General features: G+C 49.2%; 1 protein-coding gene across 1 annotated transcript in view; it reads right to left on the reverse strand.

Annotated features, from left to right (window-relative positions):
* LOC144821209 (protein NEDD1-like) overlaps nucleotides 1-24,098 on the reverse strand; it is a 752,172-nt gene that overhangs the window by 84,510 nt on the left and 643,564 nt on the right. Inside the window, exon 14 of the mRNA XM_078677987.1 lies at nucleotides 7-73. Coding sequence (XP_078534113.1) covers nucleotides 7-73 — 67 coding nt within the window. The remainder of the gene's footprint in view (nucleotides 1-6; nucleotides 74-24,098) is intronic.

Genomic DNA, 24,098 nt, shown 5'->3' on the forward strand with positions numbered 1-24,098 from the left:
ACATACCAACTGCATGTGAAACTGCTTTATCATCTCCACTTGAAGATTAACTATCTCTCGATGGCATGATTCCCTGAACCAAAATGAGATGACATATTATTCAAACACAAATATAAAAACAAGTATTAAAATACATTGTCTAAAACTAGGCTAATGCATGTCTGTCTAGTAATACAGAATCAGGGAAGCAGCTGGGGACTAAATCGACTAATTCAAATGGGACTATTTCAAGGTAAATGCTTTTGAAAGAAATATAGAAATATTAACACACTCGCTCAATTACTTTTTTTCCAAGAAATAAATAGCAGTCAAATTATTTGAAGACAGAGATCTCAACAGTTTTAACTTGAATAATCACGGAATTGCAAATACTATAAAAATCCCATTTTTTTATGATGATATACCAGAAACTATAGTGAAGTAAAAAAAACACATTGCACAAACTTTTTTCTTTGTAATGAATCTTTTGAATATTATTTGTGGCAACATGTTCTTAATACAGCCATGAATCTGCAGTCCTTATTGGAAAAACACATGTCCTTCCATTTTCTGTAATAGAGAATGTTAAATTAAAGTTAGCCTCTCAAAACTCCTTTCAGAGGGCTTGAGCGCAAGCAGGGGTTACTAGGCCCAACCGTTTTCCTGATGTCCCGGGGACCGACCTACTGGGCAAAGTGCTATGCCATCACTTGACTCTCGGTGGTAGGCCAGTCAAGCAGTCAAAGGCACTTCACGGAGAGGTAGGGGTAAGGTGTACACTGTACAACGGATCAAGACTCAAAATACATACCGGAAATGCCATAATTTATTGTCTTGTCAAATTCTGGCTTTTGTGAAAAGGTAGTATTTAATATAAACACTCAAATCATAAAAGCCATGCACTAAATAATATCCACAGACTTTTTTTTTTTTAATTTTTATTTATTCAAGATTTTAAGCAGAAAAGGAGAGGAAAGAGCAAGAAGGAGAAGAAAAATAGAGAGGAAAAAGAATAAAGGAACAGGCGACAATCCGCCACATATCCCCACACAGGGGGTGCTGAAAATATTGCTGTAGAAACCAAAGTTATATAACAGGAGAAGGCACACATTGCTGTTAGATGCCCATGGCAATGTCCTCGTTCGCCAACCAGTACCGATTGGAGGGAGCGCCAACTCCTTAGCAGGTGATCAAAAGTTCACAAGGGAAGGGGGGTCCCCAACCAGGATCACAGTTATACAGGACTGCCATGCAGGCCATCGCCACATGCGTAGTATGTCGCAACTAAGAGTAAACAACAACCCCACCCCAACACCCCTCAGACCCCCCATCCCCCCACCCCCCACCCTTCCCCGGTGGCGGCGACCAGCATCCATTCAGAACAACGTCATACATGTAGGCGGTTAAATTTGAAAGAGGTGTAATGCACGAAGCGCTGAGGGGCAAACCGTAGAGGGTAGACCTCGAGATAGAAATCTAACCAAGGGACCCCAGTTAAACATGAAATTTTTAAAATTCCCCAAAAATATATCTGACATTCTCTCCATACTCAGCAGTCGCCACAACCGCGCGTGCCATAGCGAGACGGCTGGCGCAGACGGGTTCTTCCAGGCGGCTGCCAAGGTCAACTTAGCCGCCCCCAAACACAACCATACCATGCGTTTATCAGCTCTAGTCTGATGTTCCAGCAACGGGTCCCTAAGCCCCAACAGCACATACTCTATTGAATTCGGAATCGGGTAACCCAGCACATCCTTAATGTGGGACAGGATCTCGGACCAAAAAGGTCGGATGGTGGGGCAATCCCACCAAATGTGGCGGAAATCACCTAACATACCGCAGCCCCGCCAACACCTATCCGAGGTAGTCGGAAAGATCCGATGCAACTTAGAGGGGTATAGATACCAGTCAAACAGAAGCTTTAAGTGAGCCTCCCTGAGGCCTGTTGAATGATTATGTGCCGCCACATCCCGCCAGAGGCTCCTCCACTCGCTGTCAGAAATGTCCCTACCAAGGGTAGCCTCCCAGTGGTCCATGTAACGAGGGCGGGGGGATACTGCGGTGTCCAGTAAAAGCCCATAAATGAAGGAGATCGTCCCCTTCATCGTGGACGTGCGGAGAATAAAAGCCTCAAACTTCGTCAGCGGTCTAGTAGCAGCGTTCCCCACTGCCGTCGATGTCGCCCAGTGTAAGAGTTGAAGGTGTCGAAAGCGTTCAGTGGGCGGAACACCATAATCTCGCATACAATTTTGAAAGGTGAGAGGTGTCGCACCATGAAACAGGTGAGTAAGGGCTCGGCAACCACCCTCCCTCCAGACGCCAAAGGGTCCGTCAGTCAAGGCTGGAGGGAAAGCCGGGTTGTAATGAATAGGAGTAAATGGAGATGGGAAGGTAGTCCACCGGTCATCACCACTGAGTGTGTCCCAGACCTTCAATACCGTGCTGGTTGGAGTGCTAATATATGTATTCCTGGGTCGGTCAGCCTTGGGTTTCCAGGCCAGATCCCAGACGGATCTTCCGGCCACACACCGATCCATATGGAGCCAGTGCTTTTCTGAAAGCTGTTGGGACCATTCCACTAGTATCCTCAACTGTGCAGCTTTATAATACATGTGCACGTCCGGGAACCCCACCCCCCCCCCTCCGTTCGCGGACGGCGAAGCACTGCATAGGAAAGTCGCGCCCGGCCGCCTTGCCAAACATACTTCAGCATCAGAGTCTTAAGCCGACGGAAATAGTCTAATTCCACCGGTATGGGCAGTGCCTGGAAGAGATACAAAAGTTTCGGGAGGAGGACCATCTTGAGCGCGTGAATCCTACCTAACCATGAAATGTACTTCGGCTTCCACCTCTCTGGCTCTGCGCGTATCGCCGTCAACATCGGTGGAAAGTTGGCCGAAAATAGGGTGCCTAGGGTAGAGGTCAGTCGCACTCCCAGATACAGCAAGGATGAAGTCGACCACGACAAGGGGGTAATCGCTCGAAGTCGGAGCACCTCCTCGGGAGGAAGAGTCAAGTTCAGAATATACGATTTGTCGAGGTTGACTTTGAATCCCGCCGCCATCTCAAAGTCAGAGAGCACCGTATGGACATAGGGCAACGACAGCGCCGGATCTCTGATCGAGAGTAACACGTCATCCGCGAATAGCGAAATCTTATGCTGTTCACCTGAGAAAGGGAGGCCCAAGATATGTTCGCTCTCCCGAATCGCAAGAGCCAACGGCTCAATACTTAAAGCAAAGAGGAGTGGGGAGAGAGGACATCCCTGACGCGTTCCACGCGAATGACGGAAGCGCCCGGATCTATGGCCATTAACCATCACCCTAGATGTGGGGTTGCTGTAGTTAGCCTCAATCATTCTTATGAAGTGGGGTGAAAACCCAAAGGCCTCCAGGGTGCGATGTAGAAAGCCCCAATCGACGCGGTCAAAAGCTTTCTCCGCGTCGAGCCCCACTAATACCGCCGGGATATGAAATCTATTAGCCTTCTCGATCAGATGGATCACGCGTCGCAAGTTGTCATGAGTTTGCCGTCCTTTTATAAACCCGGACTGGTCCGGATGCACCAGGGCCGGCATCAAGTCCTGTAATCTCCCTGCGATTATAGACGAATATAATTTAGCGTCCAGGTTGAGGAGCGCTATCGGGCGATAAGAAGCGCACTTGGTATGATCTTTCCCCGGTTTGGGGAGGACGGTGATCAAGGCTTCGGCCATAGTCTCAGACGTTCTTCCCTTCGACGCCATGTTATTAAAGAGGGAGACCAGGTAATCGCAGAGGTCCGACGCAAACGTCTTGTAAAACAGGGCAGTGTAACCGTCTGGGCCCGGGGCCTTGTGAAGATTCAAAGCCTTGATGGCGCCCAGTGCCTCCTCCCTAGTGATGGGGGAACACAGCAAGTCATTCCATTCTCTGGAGACCTGAGGTATCGGGAGACCGTTCAAGAACGCGAATTGAGCCTCTGGGTCAAGGGTGTCACCTGAATAGAGATCAGCGTAAAAGCGGCCAAAAAGAGCCGCCTTGTCTGCATCACTGTGCTGCACAGAACTCGCGTGGTCCCTTATGCCCCCAATGTAGTCCTTCTCGCGTTTATCGCGAAGTTGCCGGGCCAAGTGCCGCCCCACCTTGTTCCCCTGAGAGTAGGAGACGTGTCGGAGGCGAAGGAGGGTAAGCTCCGCCCGGTTGTTATAGTGGGCCCTCAATTTCCCTCTCACCGCCGTCAATGGTCGGAGGGTCACCCTAGATGGGTTTGATTTGTGTGCTTGTTCCAAAATAGCAAGCTCCGCCTCCAGGACCTCCCTCTCCTTCCTCCGAAGCTTATTGAGGTTCGCATTAAGGGTGAGGCATGTGCCCCGCAAGGAGGCCTTGCATGCATCCCAAGTGACATACACTGAGGTATCAGAAGGTGGGTTAAGTGCCATTAAATCTCCTATAGCCCTCCGCAGCTCCTTACAAGACACCTCATCCCGTACCAACGCTGCCGGGAAGTACCACTTTCGCCAACCGTCCCCCCCAACATGCCAATGCAGTCCAAGAACCACCAGGCTATGGTCAGATACCGAGAGCGGAAAGACACTGGATAATCGGACATCCCCCCTGAGGGCCTGACTAACAAAAATATGATCTATACGGGAGTAAGAGCGATGGACAGAAGAAAAAAATGTATAGTCCCTAGTATGCGGGTGTAAAAAACGCCAGCTGTCCACCAACCCCAAAGCACCTATTTGTCGTTGCGTTTCGTCCGAAAAAACCCCAGAGTCTGCCCTGCGCGCCCCCGAACTGTCCATGTCTCTGTCCCACACCATGTTAAAGTCCCCCAAGAGGAACAAGTGCCCCTCCACGAAGTTCCCTACCCTGTCCAGCAATTCTTGTAAAAAACCATTCTGTCCAGCATTAGGGGCATACACAACCACAAACGTACACTGTCGACCATACAATGACCCCTTCACCATTAGCCAACGACCCTCCTTATCACCGCTCACCCCCAGAGGCTGAAAGTGAAGGGACGCCATGAACAGGAGGGCCACCCCCCTATGTTTGGTGGACGCTGACGCCCTATAAATGAGGGGGAATTCTCTGTGTCGAAGTCTAAGTTCATCTTTCCTAGCTAAGTGGGTTTCTTGGAGGGCCACCACATCAAGATGGTGATCCGACAGGTACTTCCAGAGCTTCTGGCGCTTCTGCGGGGAGTTGAGACCCTTCACATTCCAGGTTCCTACACTAATAGGCATGGTGATGTTGGGAGTCCCCGCTCTGTAAGCCTATCAGCGTGATCCGCTCCCACTCCCTGGCCAGTGCCACTACCACTCCACATGCTCCCGGGCCAGGCCTATCTCCAAGCATCCCCCTCCAGCCCCCACTCCTCCACCCTCTCTCAGGCAGATCCGCACTCTCAAGCCTCTCAGAGCCAGTCACACACGACGTCCCGCAGAGCAGTCCACACCGATAACATCCGGGTAGAAACACCAATACCAATGACCAGTCCAATGGCCCTCCCTGGGAAGCAGCACACCGCCCATCCCATAGCTCCAGGTTTCCCACTTCCAAGTAGCCAACAATGAGTAAATAACCCTCAGTAAGGCACAAGGCAGGGACCGCGCCAAAGGAAGGGCACCCGCAGCAGAAGCCAAGGAATAACACCGCCAGAGCAAACGACACACCGCACACACAGCTTTCGGACGCCACCACCTTCCCATCCCCCCTGCCCCAGACCCCAACACCTCCCCCGCATCCCCTGCCCCCAGGACCCCCCACCCCCGCCCCTCTCCCGCAAACAGAAAAACAATAGGAAATAACGGAAGGCACTGATCCTGAACAATGTACTCAACAGTTCCAGTAGATCATAGGTCGTAAAAACCCTTCTGGACTGGAAACGGGGAGGGGGCACCAACTTAGTGACCCCCAGGGCCACGGTCCGGGGTGTCTTCTCCAAAAGTACAATCGTACCCCCGGGACCTTAGGGCCAGAGCCCCTCCGGCGCCAATCTGTCTTAGATCCGGGATCACGCTGCTCCAGAGCCTTGTTGAGAATCAGCTAACGTGGCGGAGGCCACCGACGCCACCGCATCACCTCGTTCTTGCAAGCTAGCAGCGCTATCCGGCCGCCGCCGGCTCGGGGACGCACCAACTCTGTGCCAAGAGGACGAACGATGTCGTCTCCTTGACGTGGAGGTACGTGCCTCCTGGGAAGGAGGAACGTCATCCAGGCCCAGCAGGTCCTTTGCCACCTGAAGAGAGCGAATCTGATCCAGCCGATTCTGCCAGCGGAATATGATACGGAAGGGGTGCCCCCACGAGTAGGAGATGTTGCGTTCCCGCAGAAAGGCAGTCACTGGACGGAACTCCCTTCTCTTCTGAAGCGTCGACGCCGCCAGATCCTGGTAGAGCTGTGGCCGATGGTCCCTAAATTGCAAGGAGGAGATGGCTCTGGCCTTCCGCAGGATGCGTTCCTTCACCTGGAAGTCGTGCACGCAAACGAGGATGTCCGGAGGGGGCCCCCCTCCTCTCCTAGGCAAACCGACTCTATGCACCCTATCCATTCTTATTTCTTGCATATCTTCCTCGTCTAAGATCTGTAAGAACAGGGCCTGCACATAGCCACGCAGATCCCCAGCTTCACCCTCCCAAGGGAGCGCACAAATTCGAATGTTGTTCCTCCGAGATCGGTTCTCTAAGTCCTCTGAGTGGGCCTGCAGGTCCAGATTCTGTTCAGTGAGGCGGATGATGTCTTGCTGAAGCTGGTGCACGTCGTTCGCCACACTCAGATCATGGTCTTCCAACGTCGCCACTCGTTCACCAATTCCATCCACATCTCTCCGCACCTCACGGAGATCCGACGCCAATTGAGCGCGGAGTTCTGAGATGTCCTCCTTAATAGCGGCGAACAGCTCAGTCATAAAGGCCTTGGTGGCGGGCGCCTCATCATCCGACTGCCTGGACGATCCACTTGCCCCGGGAGAGGCCGGCTGCTGCGAAGATTTAGAGGTGCAATCCTTACCCGGTCTCCCCTTACGTAGTGCGTTGGACATCGTGGAGCTCCGATAGCGGCGCGGGTCAAGGCGGTCTCCCACACTCCAGGAACCAAAGGCGGAACACCGTTATGGGGTCTCCGGAGCAGCAAAACACACAGCACCTCCTTCCAGCCAGGCCACCCAGGGGTATGGCCTCTTCCTCGCCGCCAGGGAGTCCAACAGAGTCCTCTCCGCAGGAGGTCCCCCTTCACCAAAGCTCCTCCGAGGTGCCCTCCACACTAGGAGGCGGGGGGGGGGGGAACCAGGCTCCACGGGACCCCGGCGTCAGGTCAAAGAAGAGGTGTCCAGGGCGATGCAGGGCCTCACCCGAGAGCCAGCCCAGGTCACAGAGGAGTGGGGTGGGCCAGATTAGACCTGTCTGACCCAACTGAGCTATGCTGCAAACAGTAGTCACCCAGCCAAGATGGCGTCGTGGAAGCTTCCCACCAAGAGGTGCCTCGCTGATAGTCAATGCTGCGCCTCCGGAGTCCGGCAGCTCAAGATCGCAGGGCGCGTACAGCTCGGTCTCGGGTCCACCGCCACTGCCGATCGGGGGCCACCAGCCCGGATCCCCCGGCTCCCGCAGCTCCCCTCTTCACTCCCTCTGAGAGCTATGGTTCACCTCAAGCCGGAAGCCTAGATCAGACCAGCCGCCCGGTCCGTGAAGCGGCTTAGGCAGATCCGCCACCGCAGGCCTCGGGGTGTCCCTGGCTGCTAGACCCCCCGGCTTCCGTCTCCCGGCTCCCCCGGGGCATCCAACTCCGTCACACGGCCTCAAATGGCAGGCAACCGGACCAGAACCAGAAGTCCCCGAGTTCGCCGTGGCCCTCTCACTGCTGGGCTCCGCAGCGTCGCGAACTCAAGGCCAGGGTCCGCCCCACGTTAGGCCGGTGCTCCTCAGGCCGGGGGCTGCTACTCCGTCACGCGGCACTCAGAACAGCAGGTAGCACCGGGGCGTACCCCACCGCAGCAGGGCCGACCCCCTCTTCCAGCAGTCTCACTCAGCGCCCCCGGCGCCCTCCACGAAAGGCCGCTCCCAGCCTCTCTCCGCACCGCCGATAGGCCGAGGTTCACTCCCCCCTCAGGCTGCCGGGCGCACCAGCCGTCCTCCTCCAGCCTCTGCAGAGTGTCCCGGGTCGCCGAATCGCCTCCGCTGATGCGTCGCAGAGCCCGCAGGTAGCAGGGGGGGCCGGGATGACCCGCAAGTTCGCGGCTCCGCTCCTCGTCCAGAACGGGCGTCACCACCGTCGTGGGCCGGCCTCCTCCTTACGCAAGGCCGGCGCCGACAGGGCCGGAATTCGCCTCTCCTCCCCCGGCCGAAGCAGGCCGCCTGCAGCTCCACCGGCAGCGCCGGACCGCACCACCTGTTGTCAACGGCCTCCGCTAGCCCTCTGAGGCTGGTCAGCGCCCCGCGGACAACGCTGTACAATGCTGAGTTGGTCAGGCGCCGGAGGGACTCGAAAGTGCGTCTCACTCCGACGCCATCTTGGCCACGCCCATATCCACAGACTTTAAAGGCTTCTGCACCAGTGTCATACTGGGTGGTATATCCGTTAGTCTCCCTTTTTCTTCTAGTGGGGCTAGTTATTCCCTATTCAATAATTGAGGTGGCTTTATTGTAGATTTAAGACATGGTCCATGTTCTTTCCCACACAGCAAAGTCTGACTTTGGCCTTAACAGTAAACTCAACAGCGCTAACTACTTAGCTAGCATACGTCTCTGGCAGGCCTGGTGGCCTAGAACAGTCTTATCCGACCCACTGGCAGTAGGTGAGTGTCGGGGGATTAAGGTGTGTCTTGATGACTTTGGCCCCTCAATCTCATTTCCAATTACAAGGGGGCCAACCACAGTCTCAGGTTAGCCTGCGTCGGCTGTCTTTTCCACAGCTCCCTTGGCTATTGGTGTTACCATATCAGTTGTCTTCTAGAGTAGGCACTTCATGGCTGATCCCCATGCTGGGATCCTTTTCGCCTGACGTTTAAGGACAGTGGGCATGACTTCACAGTGGTCACCACCTGGCATACTGGGGCCGCGGACTTCACACAGCAACGGTGACGGCCCTAACTTAACGGTGGACCTACCTGACATATGTGAGTCACCGACTTCACAAAGCAAGAGCGACATCCCTACCTCCATGCTACCTTCATGCTGACCCGCACCTGGCATACGGGGTTGCCGACTTCCTTGAGCCGGTCCACATTCTTGCAATGGTCCTGACTGCATTGTACATCTTAGATGCATTCAACAGGATTCCTGGTGGTCCTCGCTCCCTCCATGTGCTCTTCTCTTCCTCCTCACAGGGCCTGCTGGCTTTGGCAGCCAGGCTGAAGGCTGGTGCTCCACACTCGGGGCATGTGGTCTTCACTTCTTCGGTAATAGCCTTTCGCCCAGCATGGAATTAGCAGACCTTGGTCACTTGTCTTTGTTACAGCAACTGGAAGTCATTCTGATATTTCCACTCTGGAGAACAGTGCTGTTGAACAACTTGTGGGACTTGCACTCCCAATTTTATAGTCAGTATCTAGAGACAGATGTGGTTTAGTGTTTGGTCCATTGAAATTCGTGTTGGTGGTGGTGACTGCTTTGAATTGCCCTCTACTTTGTCAAAGGGACAGTCTGCCACAGCACGAACAGCTTCAGTTCTGATTAACCCATCACATAAGCCAAGGGAGTAGCAGGGAATCACACCTGGCTTCATTGAAATATGCTTCACAAAGATTCAAAGGCCTAATCCCCCTCATCTTTTATGACTCCCTGGTCCCACAGCGACCACCTTGTCAGACCCATCATGTCGCCTGACAATGAGCCCAGGCCTCATTGATCACTAACTCGTCTTCGAATCAAAGAGACCTTTGATGTGCGCAGAGGAAGCTCTGACCCCCCTTCCTCCAGAGTGTGTGTTCTCACCTCAGCCCTCAGGAATGACAGCAATACAAATCTCTTGTCGGGAGGTTGGAAGTCCTCACCTCCAACTGACTTTTCCATGTCATGTACCATCAATACAAAAAGAACAATTGATGGACAGAATGCAGAACAATGTCATACATTCAGCCCAGTACAGAGATTTGGCCCTAAATCCATCGTTTTTTTTTGCTCCCAAGCCATTCCAGTTTGAACCCAGCCATATGCAAATCAGTCTTCACCCTGTGCCCAATGGGAACAGTCCAGCCCGAACAGCTAGGCCAGGTCCTCCCTGGACTAGAAGCAAGCATCCTAGAACCAGTTTTGGGGTTTAACCCTTCATTAGCCAGGATAGCTTGACTCCAGTGGCTTGGAGAGCATGGGACCCACTTCTAAGGATACCCATCCCACTCAGGGTGACAAATGTAAAAAGAACAATTGAGGGACAGAAGGCAGAACAATGTCATACATTCACTGTGCTACTGGATTCAAGCTAACTTGGCTAATAAGGGGTGAAACCCCGAAAGCGGACCTAGGAGTCTTTGTTTCCAGTCCAGGGAGGATTAGGCTTGGAAGTTTGGGCTGGACTGTTCCCATGGGGCGCAGGCTCAAGGCTGATTTGCATATGCCCAGGTCTAAAATGGGGTAACATGGTGAGTGTTGACTTAGCCCTTTTGGCTAAAGTTCCCTAAACATTTTGCCTTTCCCCTAGACCTTTTTTCCAACATGGAGTTGCCAACTTAGATGCTTTGGTCGCTTTGCCACTGCTGATCAGTGTCAAAGTGCAAGTGCTCCCTATGTAAAGTGTAATGGTAATTGGTTGTCCATGATTGGTATGTTTTCCTTGCTAGTAAAGTCCCTAGTAAAGTGCACTATGTGTGCCAGGGCTGGTAATGCAAATGCTACTAGTGGGCCTGCAGCCCTAATTGTTCCACCCACACAAGTAGCCCTAAAAAGAGATCTCAGGCCTGCCACTGCAGTGCCTGCACGCAGTTTGTTAAACTGCCTTGTTGTCCTGACAAGTGCACCCACTGCCAGGCCTTACCCTTCCATTTTTATACACATCAGACACCCCTATGGTAGGCCCAAGGTACCCCCCTGGCCAGGGTGCAGTGTATGTGAAACGTAGGACATGTACTGAGGTGTGTACCATGTCCTCAAAGGGAAAAATTGCCAAATTCGTTTTTCACTGTTGCAAGGCCATCTTGCCCATAGGACAGAATGGGGAAGGCTGTGTAGTATGTTTTCAGCCTATCTTCCCATAGGCTTAAGCTAGAAAGGTGAAGTTTAGTGTACCTGAACTCACTTTTTGTGAAGGTGGTTTTTGAATTGTGTGTTTAGAAACTATGCTTTTAGAAGTGGTTGGTTTCTTTGTTCTAACAATTGTGTGTGTCTCTGCCTGGTTGTGGATTGACTGTCTGGATTTGAATGTGATAGGATCTGGGAAATGTCTTTACCCAGGGGAGGAGTTGAGACAGCAACAGGCGGACCTGCATCTGGAGTGTAGGGGGGAGGAGTAGCCCATGGAGGTGAAGAGGCCTGGGCTGCCGCCATAAAACAATGGCTCTATCTCCTGTTGAGTGATTGAGGATCCAGACCCCCCACTAATCAAAGGAAGAAGGTGTCACTGGCAGGGAGACACCCAGAAGTGGTTTGGACAGGGGTCAGTGCTGCCCTGAAGACAAAGACTTCAAAGACATTTAGGGGTGTAACTATGAAAGCTGAAGCCCCAGAACGTTGAACTGATCAAGACTGAAAAGGATTGAAAACTACTTTGTGGTCAAGAGGAACCTCTTCCAAAGGAAGAACAGCTGAAGAGAAGGACTGACCCTTGCTGTGTGTTCTGGGGCTGGCCTGCAGTTTGCTGATGTAACTAAGAAGAGGCTAAGGGACTTTGCTGTGTGCTGTGTTCTCCTGCTTGAAAGGACTTTGATGTGTGCTGTGTCCTGAAGTAACTTGTCCCCAAGGAGAGATTACTCCCTGTTGTGGAAAATCAGGAACATAAAAGTTTCCAAGTGTGTCTCAGACGCTGTGTCCATGTGCTTTTTGCAGCCTGAGACCTTTGTAAGACCTGCCCCATGATCGTGTGCACCGGAGTCCGAGGGAGTCTCAGCGACGCTGTGTGCGTGTACTTCATGCAGCCTGAGACCTTTGTGAGGATTGCCCTGTGATTATGTGCACCCGGAGTCCAAGGGAGTCTCAGCGACGCTGTATGCGTGTGGTTCGTGCAGCCTGAGACCTTCGTGAGGACTGCCCTGTGGTCATGTGCACCCGGAGTCCAAGTGAGTCTCAGCGAGGCTGTGTGTGTGAGACCTTCGTGAGAAATTGCCCCATGACAGTGTGTCCCAGAGCAGTGTTGTTCTCTACTTCGATCAACAGCGTGACCAGAAGTGCTGCAATCATCACTGCCATCGACCCAGACGTGCACCCTAGAGGAGCTGAGGGAATTCACGCCGCCGGCCCGAGCCTGCCTTTGCCAAAGAGAGACCTCAAACCATTACCCTCAGGGGTCCAAGTTCCACTTCCCAAGATCAACAAAGTCGCATCGGAGGCCCAAGCTGCGAGGAGAGGAGAGTGAGATCGTAAGCTCCCAGGTAATGCTCAGCGAGCGTGCCTGTGTCGCCGCCTGGGGTGGGGTGTGGACAACGAGAGAAACGCTCTTGGCCTGTCCCCTCTTTTGCTGCCCGAGCCTCCGCTTAAATCCGTATCGCGGCCTGTACTTGCCGAGGAGTTGCAGTACCGGGGCTGTAGTGTGGAGCAGCACATTGTTTTCCATCATAACAGTGTTGGGGGCATATTTTGGCAGTAGCTGACCGCGAGCCAGTAAGAGTGGAATAGAGACCGTTCAGAGCACCGCGATCGGTGCCGGAGTACATTATTTTTGCATTACGAATTGCATTATTTTTGCATTAGGAACTGCCTCATTGTTGCATTACGAATGGCATTATTTTTGCATTAATAACTGCCTGATTGATGCATTACAAATTGCATTATTTTTGCATTACGAACTGCCTGATTGTTGCATTACAAATTGCATTATTTTTGCATTATGGACTGCCTGATAGTTGCATTACACATTGCATTATTTTTACATTACGGAATGCCTGATAGTTGCATTATTTTTGTATTATGAACTGCCTGATTGTTGCATTAAGGATTTTATTATTTTGTCTTTACGAACTGCCTGACTGTTGCATTAAGAACTGCATTCTTTTTACATTATGAAGTGCCTGAATTTTGCATTACAACTGCATAGCAGTGCATTAGGACTGCATGGGATCACTGAGAATTGCTCATTAATACTGCAAGAACCCACAAGGGCTTGCTGGCCTAATAACCAGCAAGGTGAAATATTACAAATACGCATATGTTGGATTTTTATCGTGTGGTCTCATCGTATATCTTTTTTATAAACATGTTTTTTTTATGAAACTCGTGTGGAGTTAATTTGTGGTGTTATCACTAGGTTACTGAGAGCATGGTTGCAAATACTTTACACATTTGCCTTGGAGATAGGCCTGGCTGCTTGTGCCAAGCTCCCGAGGGGGTGAGCAGGGGCTATCTGAGAAGGTGTCCTTCCTTTCCCTGACTTAGAAACAAGGGTCCCTATTTGGACTAAGGTCCCTACCTCAGCCAACTAGAAACCCCCAGTTCTAACAGTGATCAAAAAAATGATGGATTTAACCATGATCTCTTGACTCGGGGTGAAGTTTTGATTTGTTCTGCATTCCGTTCCATCAATTGTGCGTCTTTTGCTTTCTCGCCCCAAGTGCGCCGGGTATGTAGACGCGGGCCCCGGGCTCACTATGGCACTAGACTCAAGCTATCCTGACTAATAAGGTGTGAAACCCCGAAACTGGTCCGTGGATGCTTATTTCCAGTCCAGGGAGGACCTGGCTTGCCAGTTTGGGCTGGACTGTTCCCATGAGGCACAGGGTCAAGGCTGATATGCATATGGGCAAGTCTAAACTGGGGTGCCATAGTGAGCAAAATAATGATGGATTTAACCCAGATATCTTAACTGGGGGTGAATGTTTTGATTTGTTCTGCATTCTGTCCATCAATTGTGTGTCTTTTGCTTTCTCGCCCTAAGTGCGCCTGGCATGCCAAGACGTGGGTCCTGGACTCACTGTGCCATTGGATTCAAGCTATCCTGGCTGATGAGGGGTGAAACCCCAAAACCAGTCCTAGGATGCTTGTTTCTGGTCCAGGGAGGACGTGGCTTGGCAGTTCGGGCTGAAATCTTCCCATGAGGCGCAGGGTCAAGACTGATTTGCATATGGCCAGGTCTAAAGTGGGGTGGCATTTTCAGCAAAAGAATGATGGATTTAACCCAGATCTCTTGACCGGGGTGAATGTTTTGATTTGTTCTGTATTCCGTCCATCAATGGTGTGTCTTTTATGTACCATCAATAGGCACATATAAATCTCAGAAAGCACATGCATTAGACAAGTGTAGCATGGTGCTGCATACAGATATCATTTAGCTCAAGGGTGTATTAAGTATACAGCAGTGGAACATTACATGAGTGGGCAAGTAGCAGCCAATACAGGGACACTGGTAGTAAGGCATGTTCACACTGCTAATTACTGAAACTGGTTTGCTGCCACCACTGAGCATGTGCCACTTAACTCTTTGCAAGTGCTTTTGATCTTTACCACTACTATGGTAACGCTTGGGGCACCCCTCCTAGTCTAACAAGAACTCATGATCATTAAACAGGCCTGTGCCATTGTGCACTTGCATGATTTATGTTTGCCCTACACAAAAAATCCAGTTGTCCGGATAACAATGGACTACACTCAGGGCAGGGGTGCACTCCCATCACCATGTAGGAAACATTTCTGTCCCGAGGCAAAGTAGTCTGAGAACGTTTGCACTCCCCAACTATGTCTGCAGCACAGCAAGGGGCATACATCGTCAACTAGGACTTCTACGACCTGTCTACTGCTCCAGGTCCATTGCAAGGTTTCACTGTACAGTCAATCTAGGGTGTATCTTTTTTCTGTCCTATGTTTCGTCACATCCAATGGAAATCGAATCAAAATGTTCAAGCGTTATCTGGAATTAATTTGCTTCAACACTTGGGGCGTAGCCTAGCACACATTGAGATCTAACTCCTGGGCCGCCCAAACAAATCCTTAGACATCCTGCACCCGGATTGGTGGAACACCTCCTTGATCCCTTTGAATTGATGGGGGAACACTAACAGTCCTGGGATGACAGTGGCATCCAGCACAAAACAAGTGGTAGCAGCCCTGCACCAAATGACCTTCAGCAGAGGCAATGATCCAAGATGGTGCCCACACACCCAGACGGACAAGAGAAGGCCAGCCACCGCCTTCTGAGTAAGAGACACAGAGAGTCACGAGCAAGGTCCCTGCTGCTGCCATACAAGATCCTGGCATTAAGTGAGGAGGACGAGGAAAAGCTGGGCCTGGTGACAACACTGCCTGTCTGCCATGAGGGTTGAGAAGTGCACCCTGGGAGAGGAGCTGGCCACAGCGGAGTCATCCCATGCTGAACCTGATTGAATTGAACATGCTGGAGGAAGTGGGTCTTTGAAGGTGGGTGGTGGAGGAGAGAAGGAGCCTCCGGGGTTGTGAGTTGGACCCCTGCTGATACTGGGGAGAGGGCTTCACTCTCGGCAGGTCTGTGGCAGTCTTGATTCAGTGGGCCCAGCACCTGTAGATAAGCACCTGCAAGGGCTGAGCATGCGGATCCTCATATTTGCTGCCTCCTCTCCCTCCCCCTACTGAGGCCTGGTTGAAAGATCTCAAGCGGCACACATGGTGATCAGCACAGAGTGGCCCTGGCAGCAATAACAAGCAAACAGCAGATGATTTAAAAGAGGATAGCCATTGGCACAACCTCTAACTTGACCTGTTGGATCAACTGTGAGGGCCACGATACTCTGAAAGTTTGACATGGGGTTCTGACACCTGTGGGCCAAGAAAATAAACAGAGTCTGACTTGATACTTTAAAGCTGGATAGTGAACAGTAGAGCTTGGCCTACCAGACCAAAGCTGCACAGCTCTAACACATAGCCAGATGGCATTGAATTTAATATCAGCTTTGATGGAGTTTTTAAAGAAGGTTAAACTCTCAAAGCTTGTCACAAATCACATGGCTGAGTTGGATTCATTTCTCCAGATAGATAAGTTCATGTCTGCGATAAGTAAACTATCCTCAGAGAACACTCTGGGAGCAGACCAACTCCCACCTGTGTTTTTATCATGTATTCCCTGACCATGATCCCGGAAGTCTATGCAGAAGCTTAGCAAAAGGGGAGACTACAGGACACCATGAGGGAGGCTATTATAGTCATGCCGCTCAAGCCAGATAAGGACCAAACAGAGTCAGACACATATTGGCCATTATCCATGTTCATTGTGGATACCAAAGTGTTGTCCAAAACACTAGAAAACAGACTTCTAGGAGTAATTTGGATCACAGTGCAGGAAGACAGGTGCAGATTTATTCTGGTCCGCAGTACACTTATGAACATGAGACACCGTAACCATGTAAAGCACACAACAGTGGAGGCAAAAATGGAGAGCGCCCAAATGGTGTATGCTTTTGAAAAGGCATTTGATACCCTCGGCTGGGAATATATGCCTGTAATCCTTGACAGAATGGACTTTGGACCCAACTACCTGGGTTAGGTTGAACAGTTTTAACAGGAACCCAAGGCACAGGACTAATCAGGAGGCATGATATCAGACAAATTGAATATAGAGAGGGGGACCGGGTGGGTTGTCCCTTATCTCCATTGTTGTTTGCCCTGGCAATTCTAAGAGTGGTGATCCAGCTAATAGAAGCAATGCGGCCATGGAGAGTCAGATCAAGAGAGACACTATAAACAGCGTCAACGTATGCTGTTGGTATGCTGTTGATATGCTACTGTAGACCGGCGATAGCTCTCGGACACCCTGCTCTTAGAAGAATTAGACAACAAGAATAAAATGGTCCTGTATCCACTGGCAAGTCTAGTGGGAGATCCCCTGAGGGAGCTCCCGACAACAGATGAGTACGTTATCCTATTAGGGGATCCAGGTGACGTATTTGGCAACAACTCTATGACTATAACATGGGGAGGGTACTAAAGGGTTTCAGGGCCTCAATTCAATTCCTGAACATGCTCTCACTCTCCATTATGGAAACAATAGCAAGCCCTAAAATGGTATGAAACCCCCCTGCCTGTTTACACCCCAAAACACTAGGGGGACTATTACAAATACAGCATACTGTTCCTATTGAGCCACAGTGCACCTTTACATAAATGTGCCGTACGGAAACAGGAAAAGGGCACATTATTATAAAGAAAGTGCTGCTGCAAACTCATGCTGCACTTGGGGCAGCGCATTCAAGTGAAATTCAGAGAGGCGTATCAAAGCTGCTCCATGTTTCACTATGCAGGTGGCACCCCGTCTCCACTCTTTAAAGGGGAGATAGAGACCCTTGTAGGCGGATGCAGTGAGTGACTGCACCCGCGTGCAATGGGATGTCTTGAGGGTCCATGTGACCACCCTTCTCTTCCTCGAGAGGACTGCCATCAGGGGGCACACAGACAGTACATCAGCTTTTCGTTGCACACTCTCAGTGTGCCTCCTAACAGCTTCTTTGAATTTGCAACTGTGCCCATAGTACGGCATGGGTGCAGAAGTAGAGAGATTCTGTCATTTGTAGGAGGCAATGCCTGCAAGCAAATGAGGGAACGCCTTCTCTCGATAACGCTGGCGCTACATGTGCACCAGCGCTATCTACATTACAAAGGGGCCACACAAGTGCCTGCAGCCCTTTCTGTAATTCCAAAGTGCCCTGGGAGCTCACAAAGCAGGTGCACATGCCGGTTCCACCCCAGGACTCTTTTTGTAATATGGCTCCTGTTGTCTAACTCTTAGATCCACCATGAGAGAACTAGACAGCCGGCTGGTGTCACAGGTGTGGGCCGGGAAAAGAAACTGAGTCCGACTTGATACTTTAAAGCTTGATAGAGAACAGGGAGAGCTTGGCTTGCCATACCAAAGCTGCATAACGTTTATACGTGGCAAGCTGGTGTGCTGAAGGTGAGAACTCCTAACAAACTCTACTTAGGGGCTCAGTAGATGAGGAAATGCTACCAATTTGCTTGATGAGGAAAGGGAGTCTACCAGCTGACACCCCTCTTCATACGACAGGTCGCAATGGTGTGGGAAACGGTGGTTAGAAGAGTTCTGAAGAGACCTCAGTTTTAGAGATCACTCCATATAAGTACTGCTTTGTCAATAAATTCTGGAGAGAGGACAAATGTCAAACAATGGGAGATCTGTATTCGGAGTCAGGTGCATAACTTTTGAGGAGGCCGAGGCGACCTTTGGGGTTGGGTCGGCCAGTTCCTTCAATTTGTTAAATTGTCCAGAATATAAGCAGGATCTGCATGCACTTCACTGCTACACAAGCGGCCTTCATGACAATCAAGACCCTGCTCGAAGTGCGACAGCATAACAGGCTGGTCTTGTGTATATACAAAGCTCTGAAAGCTATGACACAGGCAGGCCCTATTAAAAGCAATAAAGGCATGGGATGTTACCCTGCAGGAACCAGACAAATGTAGAATGGGAGAAAACGGTGCGCAAGTACAAGGAATTGCAAACAATGCGAGATTTGAACTATCACTTTTCAGTTATTGACATCATACCTATTTGACTCCCTCCAGTCTACCTAAGATATTCCCTAATAAGGCTTGAAATACTGAATACTGTAGGGAGAAGTACAAAACTCTGACTGAAGACAAGCATCAAGATAGAGTTGACAATACAACATTGCCGGCTAGATAATATACCTAAACTAAAAAAAGTGGAAATACAATATGAATTTGCAGTACTGGAACTCCTGCTAGTCAAATGCCATGTAAGGAAATGGGCCATCAGTTCATTGGCCTGCACAAGTAACAGGTCCACATTTGACCTCCACTAGGAACCAAACACTCCATTGTAGCACTTGACTCTCTCAGGGTAGTAGAGCAGAGCAGTGCCAGGCCTACTCAAGGGAAGTGGTGTGGGCTAGTAATCACCATTCGCTGGTACACCATATTAACACTCAATTAATGATTGTCCAGTCTGTGTTTTTGCTTTTCAGAAAAGAAAAGTGTATTTATTACACACACACACCCATACTACTCAATACAACACAGCAATTTACAAATGTACAGTAGGCTGATAGAAATACCTTTTGATGACATTGCATAATCACTTCTGATCTCCTAAACAGGTCAAGTTTGTCAAACTACATGCCAAGTAAGCACACTGACCTGGTCAAAGGTCCATGAGCAACAAACCATATGCCAAAAATCATAATGTTATGAGTAAATGCAATAATCAAATATAACCATGAACGAATGCACTTATTCCTGATAATAAAGCCTATGTACTTTGATCATGAGTGACTGTCAACATGATCATTTCAATAAAGCATTTACAAGAAAAATATAAATTTCACATGGCTCTCTGTGTAGTCTGTATATCTGAAGCATTCAAAACGCAATTGTAAAAATAGCCTCTAGAGGGCATCAGATTTTGATCACCACCTAGAAGGCATCACATTTTGATCACAATACATGTTACCAAAGAGGGCACTTTCAACACCTTTTTCGCCCCTAATGGGCACTGTGCAGCAAGTACTCTTTGTAAACACCTTTAGGCCACAGTAATAGCAGCCATAGACTTCGCCCTAGAGGGCGCTGCACACCCAGCTGAACAGCACATGCTCCAGCCTTGGGAGTGCTTGAAATTCAGGGAAGATTCTGGCTTTCTTTTTTTTTTCAGTGCCACACAACTTAGTACTCCTTAAATCCTTTGGGAGTGGTGGCTGCCCGCTCCCCAAGACACAGGGAGCGGGGAGGTGCACCACAGATGGGAGGTGAGTGTGTCAGCATTCTTGTCTCCTGCAGCGTTGTCGGGCCTATAGTTGGGATCTCAGGCCCACCTCTTTTTACTTTTCTTCAGGGGAAGTGTGACAGTGCTTCCCCTGTCACCACAGTAATCAGGGCCTGGAGTTGGGGTCCCAAGCCCCAATCAAGAACCTGGCCTGAAGGATGTGGTCCCCAGGCACATAGAGCACTTCAGAGGGGGCCCCATGCATGCCCCTTCCTAGCATATACACTGGTGGACCTCTCCTTTGGTAACGCCCGGGCCCTGGCCCACCTGTGGGGTTTAGAACAGCTTGGCAGCAGAGTTCCACGTGCTCAGAGATCGCAAGGGGGGGTCAAAATCCTTCTCATGCTGATATCTGGGGCTCATTAAGCCTCTGTTCCCGGATACCGGTTGCCGCACACACTCCACAGCGTATGGCTTTCATTCGAGGAAGCCACACTCTGAGCAGACGTCGGTCGTTTGACGTACTGCGTCTAAGCGCATGCGCGCACTCGCCGATCCCAGAGGATCCTGCACTGGTAGCAGCTTTTGGGGGAAAACGCCGTCCAAGACACTGAGCTGAGCAGAGGACCCGTGGCACGTAGAGGGTCCGAGGCGCCCAGTGGAAGGTCTTGAAAAGTCTGTGCGGTCTGTGAGGGGGAACCAGTCTCTGCCAGGGTTTGGCAGAGAAGTAGAAGCAGAGTTTGCAGGCACCTGGTACCAGCCCTTAATACGCCTATTTAATGCCTATGTAAACGTTGGTCTGTAGGTGTGCTCCCTGATACCAGCTGAGTAGAGCTGGAGACAGCACCTGAACAAATAATCTGCTGATGGTGGCAAGGGGTTGAAAGTGTGCAGCGGTAGACCGTCGAACAGAGGTAAGTGCAGAGCAGTTTGCCCTATTAAATTTAAAATGTGGAAGAGCTGCTTATTTCAATAACTGAGGTTATTATTTTTACCTATAAACGTCAGCGGCAGCTTTAAGCTTTAAGTGTACAAGCTGTAAAATTGAGATTGGCAAAAGGAGCCGTGTATCCCCATTGGACATTGGGATGGGGAAGTAGCATCTAACCAGGCCATACCTTTGGTGACCCGAGCCCTGTGGGTGACTAACGAAGAAGAGAATTTAAAAAGATGGCACCGGTGAAAGTAAGAGCTCGTAAGACTACAAAAACTTGAAAAAAGACTGAGAAGAACATTCCAGAGACCGGGAAAGGGAGTGGAGTAGGCAAATCAAAGGGGTGCTGAGTGAGCCAGCTGGAAGGAAGAAACAAGCTACAAGAAATATACAATCCTTGTCATTAACGCCTAAATCAGCGAAGCCAAAAATAATAAGGGGTGGCTCATCAATATCTAACTCGATTAAAGAATTCTTGGGAAGACATTTTAAGGGGAAGGATGTGTCTAATAAGGAGGCAAGTGCCATGGCATACCCAACCTCTGAGGCCATGGGCGAGGGTGATTTAACCTCTCTAAATCAGGCTATATTAAATTTATCTGGGGTTCCGCTGAATCCACGGTTGTCTTCTTCACCAAGAATGTTCCAGTGGTCACTTGAACGTGAAATTGAGGATGAAGGCGAAGATGTAACCATAAGCAGAAAGAAATACGTTCAAAAGACTTAAATGGAACAATGACCCAACCTAAGGAGAATGTGGGTGTGGACTGCTCTTTTGGTATAGGAAACAAACTATTGCACTCCCCACTGTATGGGCTTGAGATTACAGGAACCTCGAGTGCTTCCATGCTTGAGGTTATGTGGATCCTCCAAAAACCCTGCAAGGCTTGCTAGAGGTCTCTGTATTAAATAATGATCTCTTAAAAACTCAAGGGGAGCAGTCTAAAGCAGTTTTGGGTGAGCTGACTCAAATTAGAAGATTAAAGCCGATTTTAGTTAAACCGATTGGTGGAGATCAGGAGGGGGTAGGTAGCAAAGAGGAGGAGGAAGCTGGGTCAAGGGCTCCTAATTTAAAGAAATAGGACACATCTGTATATATATCCAGGCAGCCAATGATTGTGAAGAAATTGAATGAAAGGAGACATTATATGAGTGGATTCCAAGGGTCAAGGGGAGGGGAGGTCGCCTTCATAAAAAGACGGTTAATAAAACATCACGTAAGGAAGCTGAGAAGAGGGAAAGGAGAAAAGATGGAACAAGAAGGTAAAGAGAGGGAAAAATGCAAAGACCAAAGGAGAATAAGGTAAAGCCCCTAGTGGAACGTGAAGAACATTGGAAAAGATCAGAAAGACCAAAGATCAGGAAAAGAGGTCTGGCACCTACAATGAGTGAGATGGAGGGGAAAGAGGGGAAAAGTACAGAAAGGAGGACAATGACACAAGCGAGATCTGGAAATCCTAGATGCAGCAAGGCCTCTATAGAAAAAGATAAGGGAGATTATATAATAAAGAGAAGAGAACCTAGTTTAAAGGGGGATACCTATGGTACCTATGGTGTAAGGCAAGAATGTACTCCCGATCTATGGGTTTACCTAGAAACTGATAGTAATGGCAAAGCGGGAAAAAAGTTAGAAAACTAAACCCATTAAATCGATCTCAACTTCTATTCTCTATGGCAAAATGTGCAAGTCTCAGGAGTATTGGCACAGAGGACCTTAGAGAAGTAGGGTTTGTTACAAGTAGCACAGGGGGTAAAGAAACCAACGTCCTTTTTTTACTCTGCCTGGGTGAAGGATGCAGTAGAAAAAGTGAAAAATGATCTTCAAAAGGAGGGGATCAGATTGGTAAGAAAGGAGGAAATACAGGGACAGTATTTCCTGATAAACCATGCTGGCTTAGGGTTACCGCAAATAAGGTTAATTGACTCAAATTGGAATAAAAAGGAGGATCTTGCAATAACTATAACTGATAGTGAATTTGCAAGATATGAAAAAGATATATTTGCCGTAAATTAGTTTAACGCCCTAGCATCCCCAGAATTTAGAGAGTATGAAGAGGAGGGATTTCTGAGTGAAATCGACTAGGAGCTTGGGTCGTCACACAGCCTATCAGTTCTATCATGGAATATAAATGGGTACAAGAAAATATCAGCACAGATTGAGTTTGATAAAATTATAAAGAGTAATGACATTGTGTGCCTACAGGAGACGTGGCTGTGTGACGATACCCTAGAAACCTTAGTTACAGAAGTATTTGCCCAAAACTCCAAAGCAGCAAAGAAAAATAACCTGGGGAGGCCATCGGGGGGGTCAACTAACGCCGATCCTCACAGATAGCTAGGAAGATTGAAAAGTTAAAACTACTTTGTGAGTGGGCATTAGGCTGCAGGGTTCTATTGCAGAAGATAGATCCCCGTTATGATGGAATATGTATCATAAATGTATATATACAGAAGGGAAAGGATCACGAATATAGGGTGAACTTGGGAAAATGTAAAGATTTAGAGTCCTTTAGTGTAAAGCATCAGAAGGATATAGTATTGGTGGTAGGTGATTTCAATCATAGATTAGATCCCCGAAGGGTGGATAGCTGGTACAAATAATTTTTAGAATCTTATAATACTGAAGTGGCCATCTTTCCAAGAGGTGAGATCTCACGGCAGGACGAGACTTTTACTCATTTGATGGGGTCAATGGGCATGGTATGTGCAAATGGGAGATTGCAGCTAGATTGGCAAGCGGGACGGACTTTTGTGAGGGGCCAGCAACTCTGCCCAATAGATTATGTGTTTTGCCAGGCATGGTGCTTTGATCTAATTAAAAACTTTGAGGTGGTGAAAATGACAGGTAGTGACCATTTTCCATTTAGGGTAGAACTACACATACCAAGAAGTAAAAATAGAGAAAAGGCACTGGACTATCCAAAACGGTTAACAACTTGTAAAACAGATGCATATATTGAAAAGTTAAAGCTAATCCAGCAGACAATCTCAACTGAAGAAATTCAACTTAAAGTTGGAATTTCTTTGTTTGAATCTACCATAGGTAAGCTGGCGGACTCCCTAAAAAAGAAATTTAAGGCAAAAAAGTCAGGGCTGGGGAGCCATAGTACTAATAAAAATAGGAAGACCTGGTTTGACGAAGATTGCAGGGTAGCCAAGGAACAGATAAGACAGAAGGAGAGAAGATTAAGGGCTATGTTTTAGGTGGATTTATATCAGTCACTCCGGCAACTAAGGTTAAAATATAAAACACTAATTCAGAACAAAAACAGAATTTATAAAGATAAGTGTTGGGCAATTATGTTGGAGGTAATTGAAACCAGAGATGCTTACGGTTTTTGGAAATTAGTCCAAGAAAGTGTGGGTAGGAAAATAGGTTCCTTCGACTGTATGGTCCCTGAAGATGACTGGGTGGG

The sequence above is a fragment of the Lissotriton helveticus genome, chromosome 1_1 (assembly GCF_964261635.1).
Source record: "Lissotriton helveticus chromosome 1_1, aLisHel1.1, whole genome shotgun sequence".
In the NCBI taxonomy this organism is placed as follows: Eukaryota; Metazoa; Chordata; class Amphibia; order Caudata; family Salamandridae; genus Lissotriton; species Lissotriton helveticus.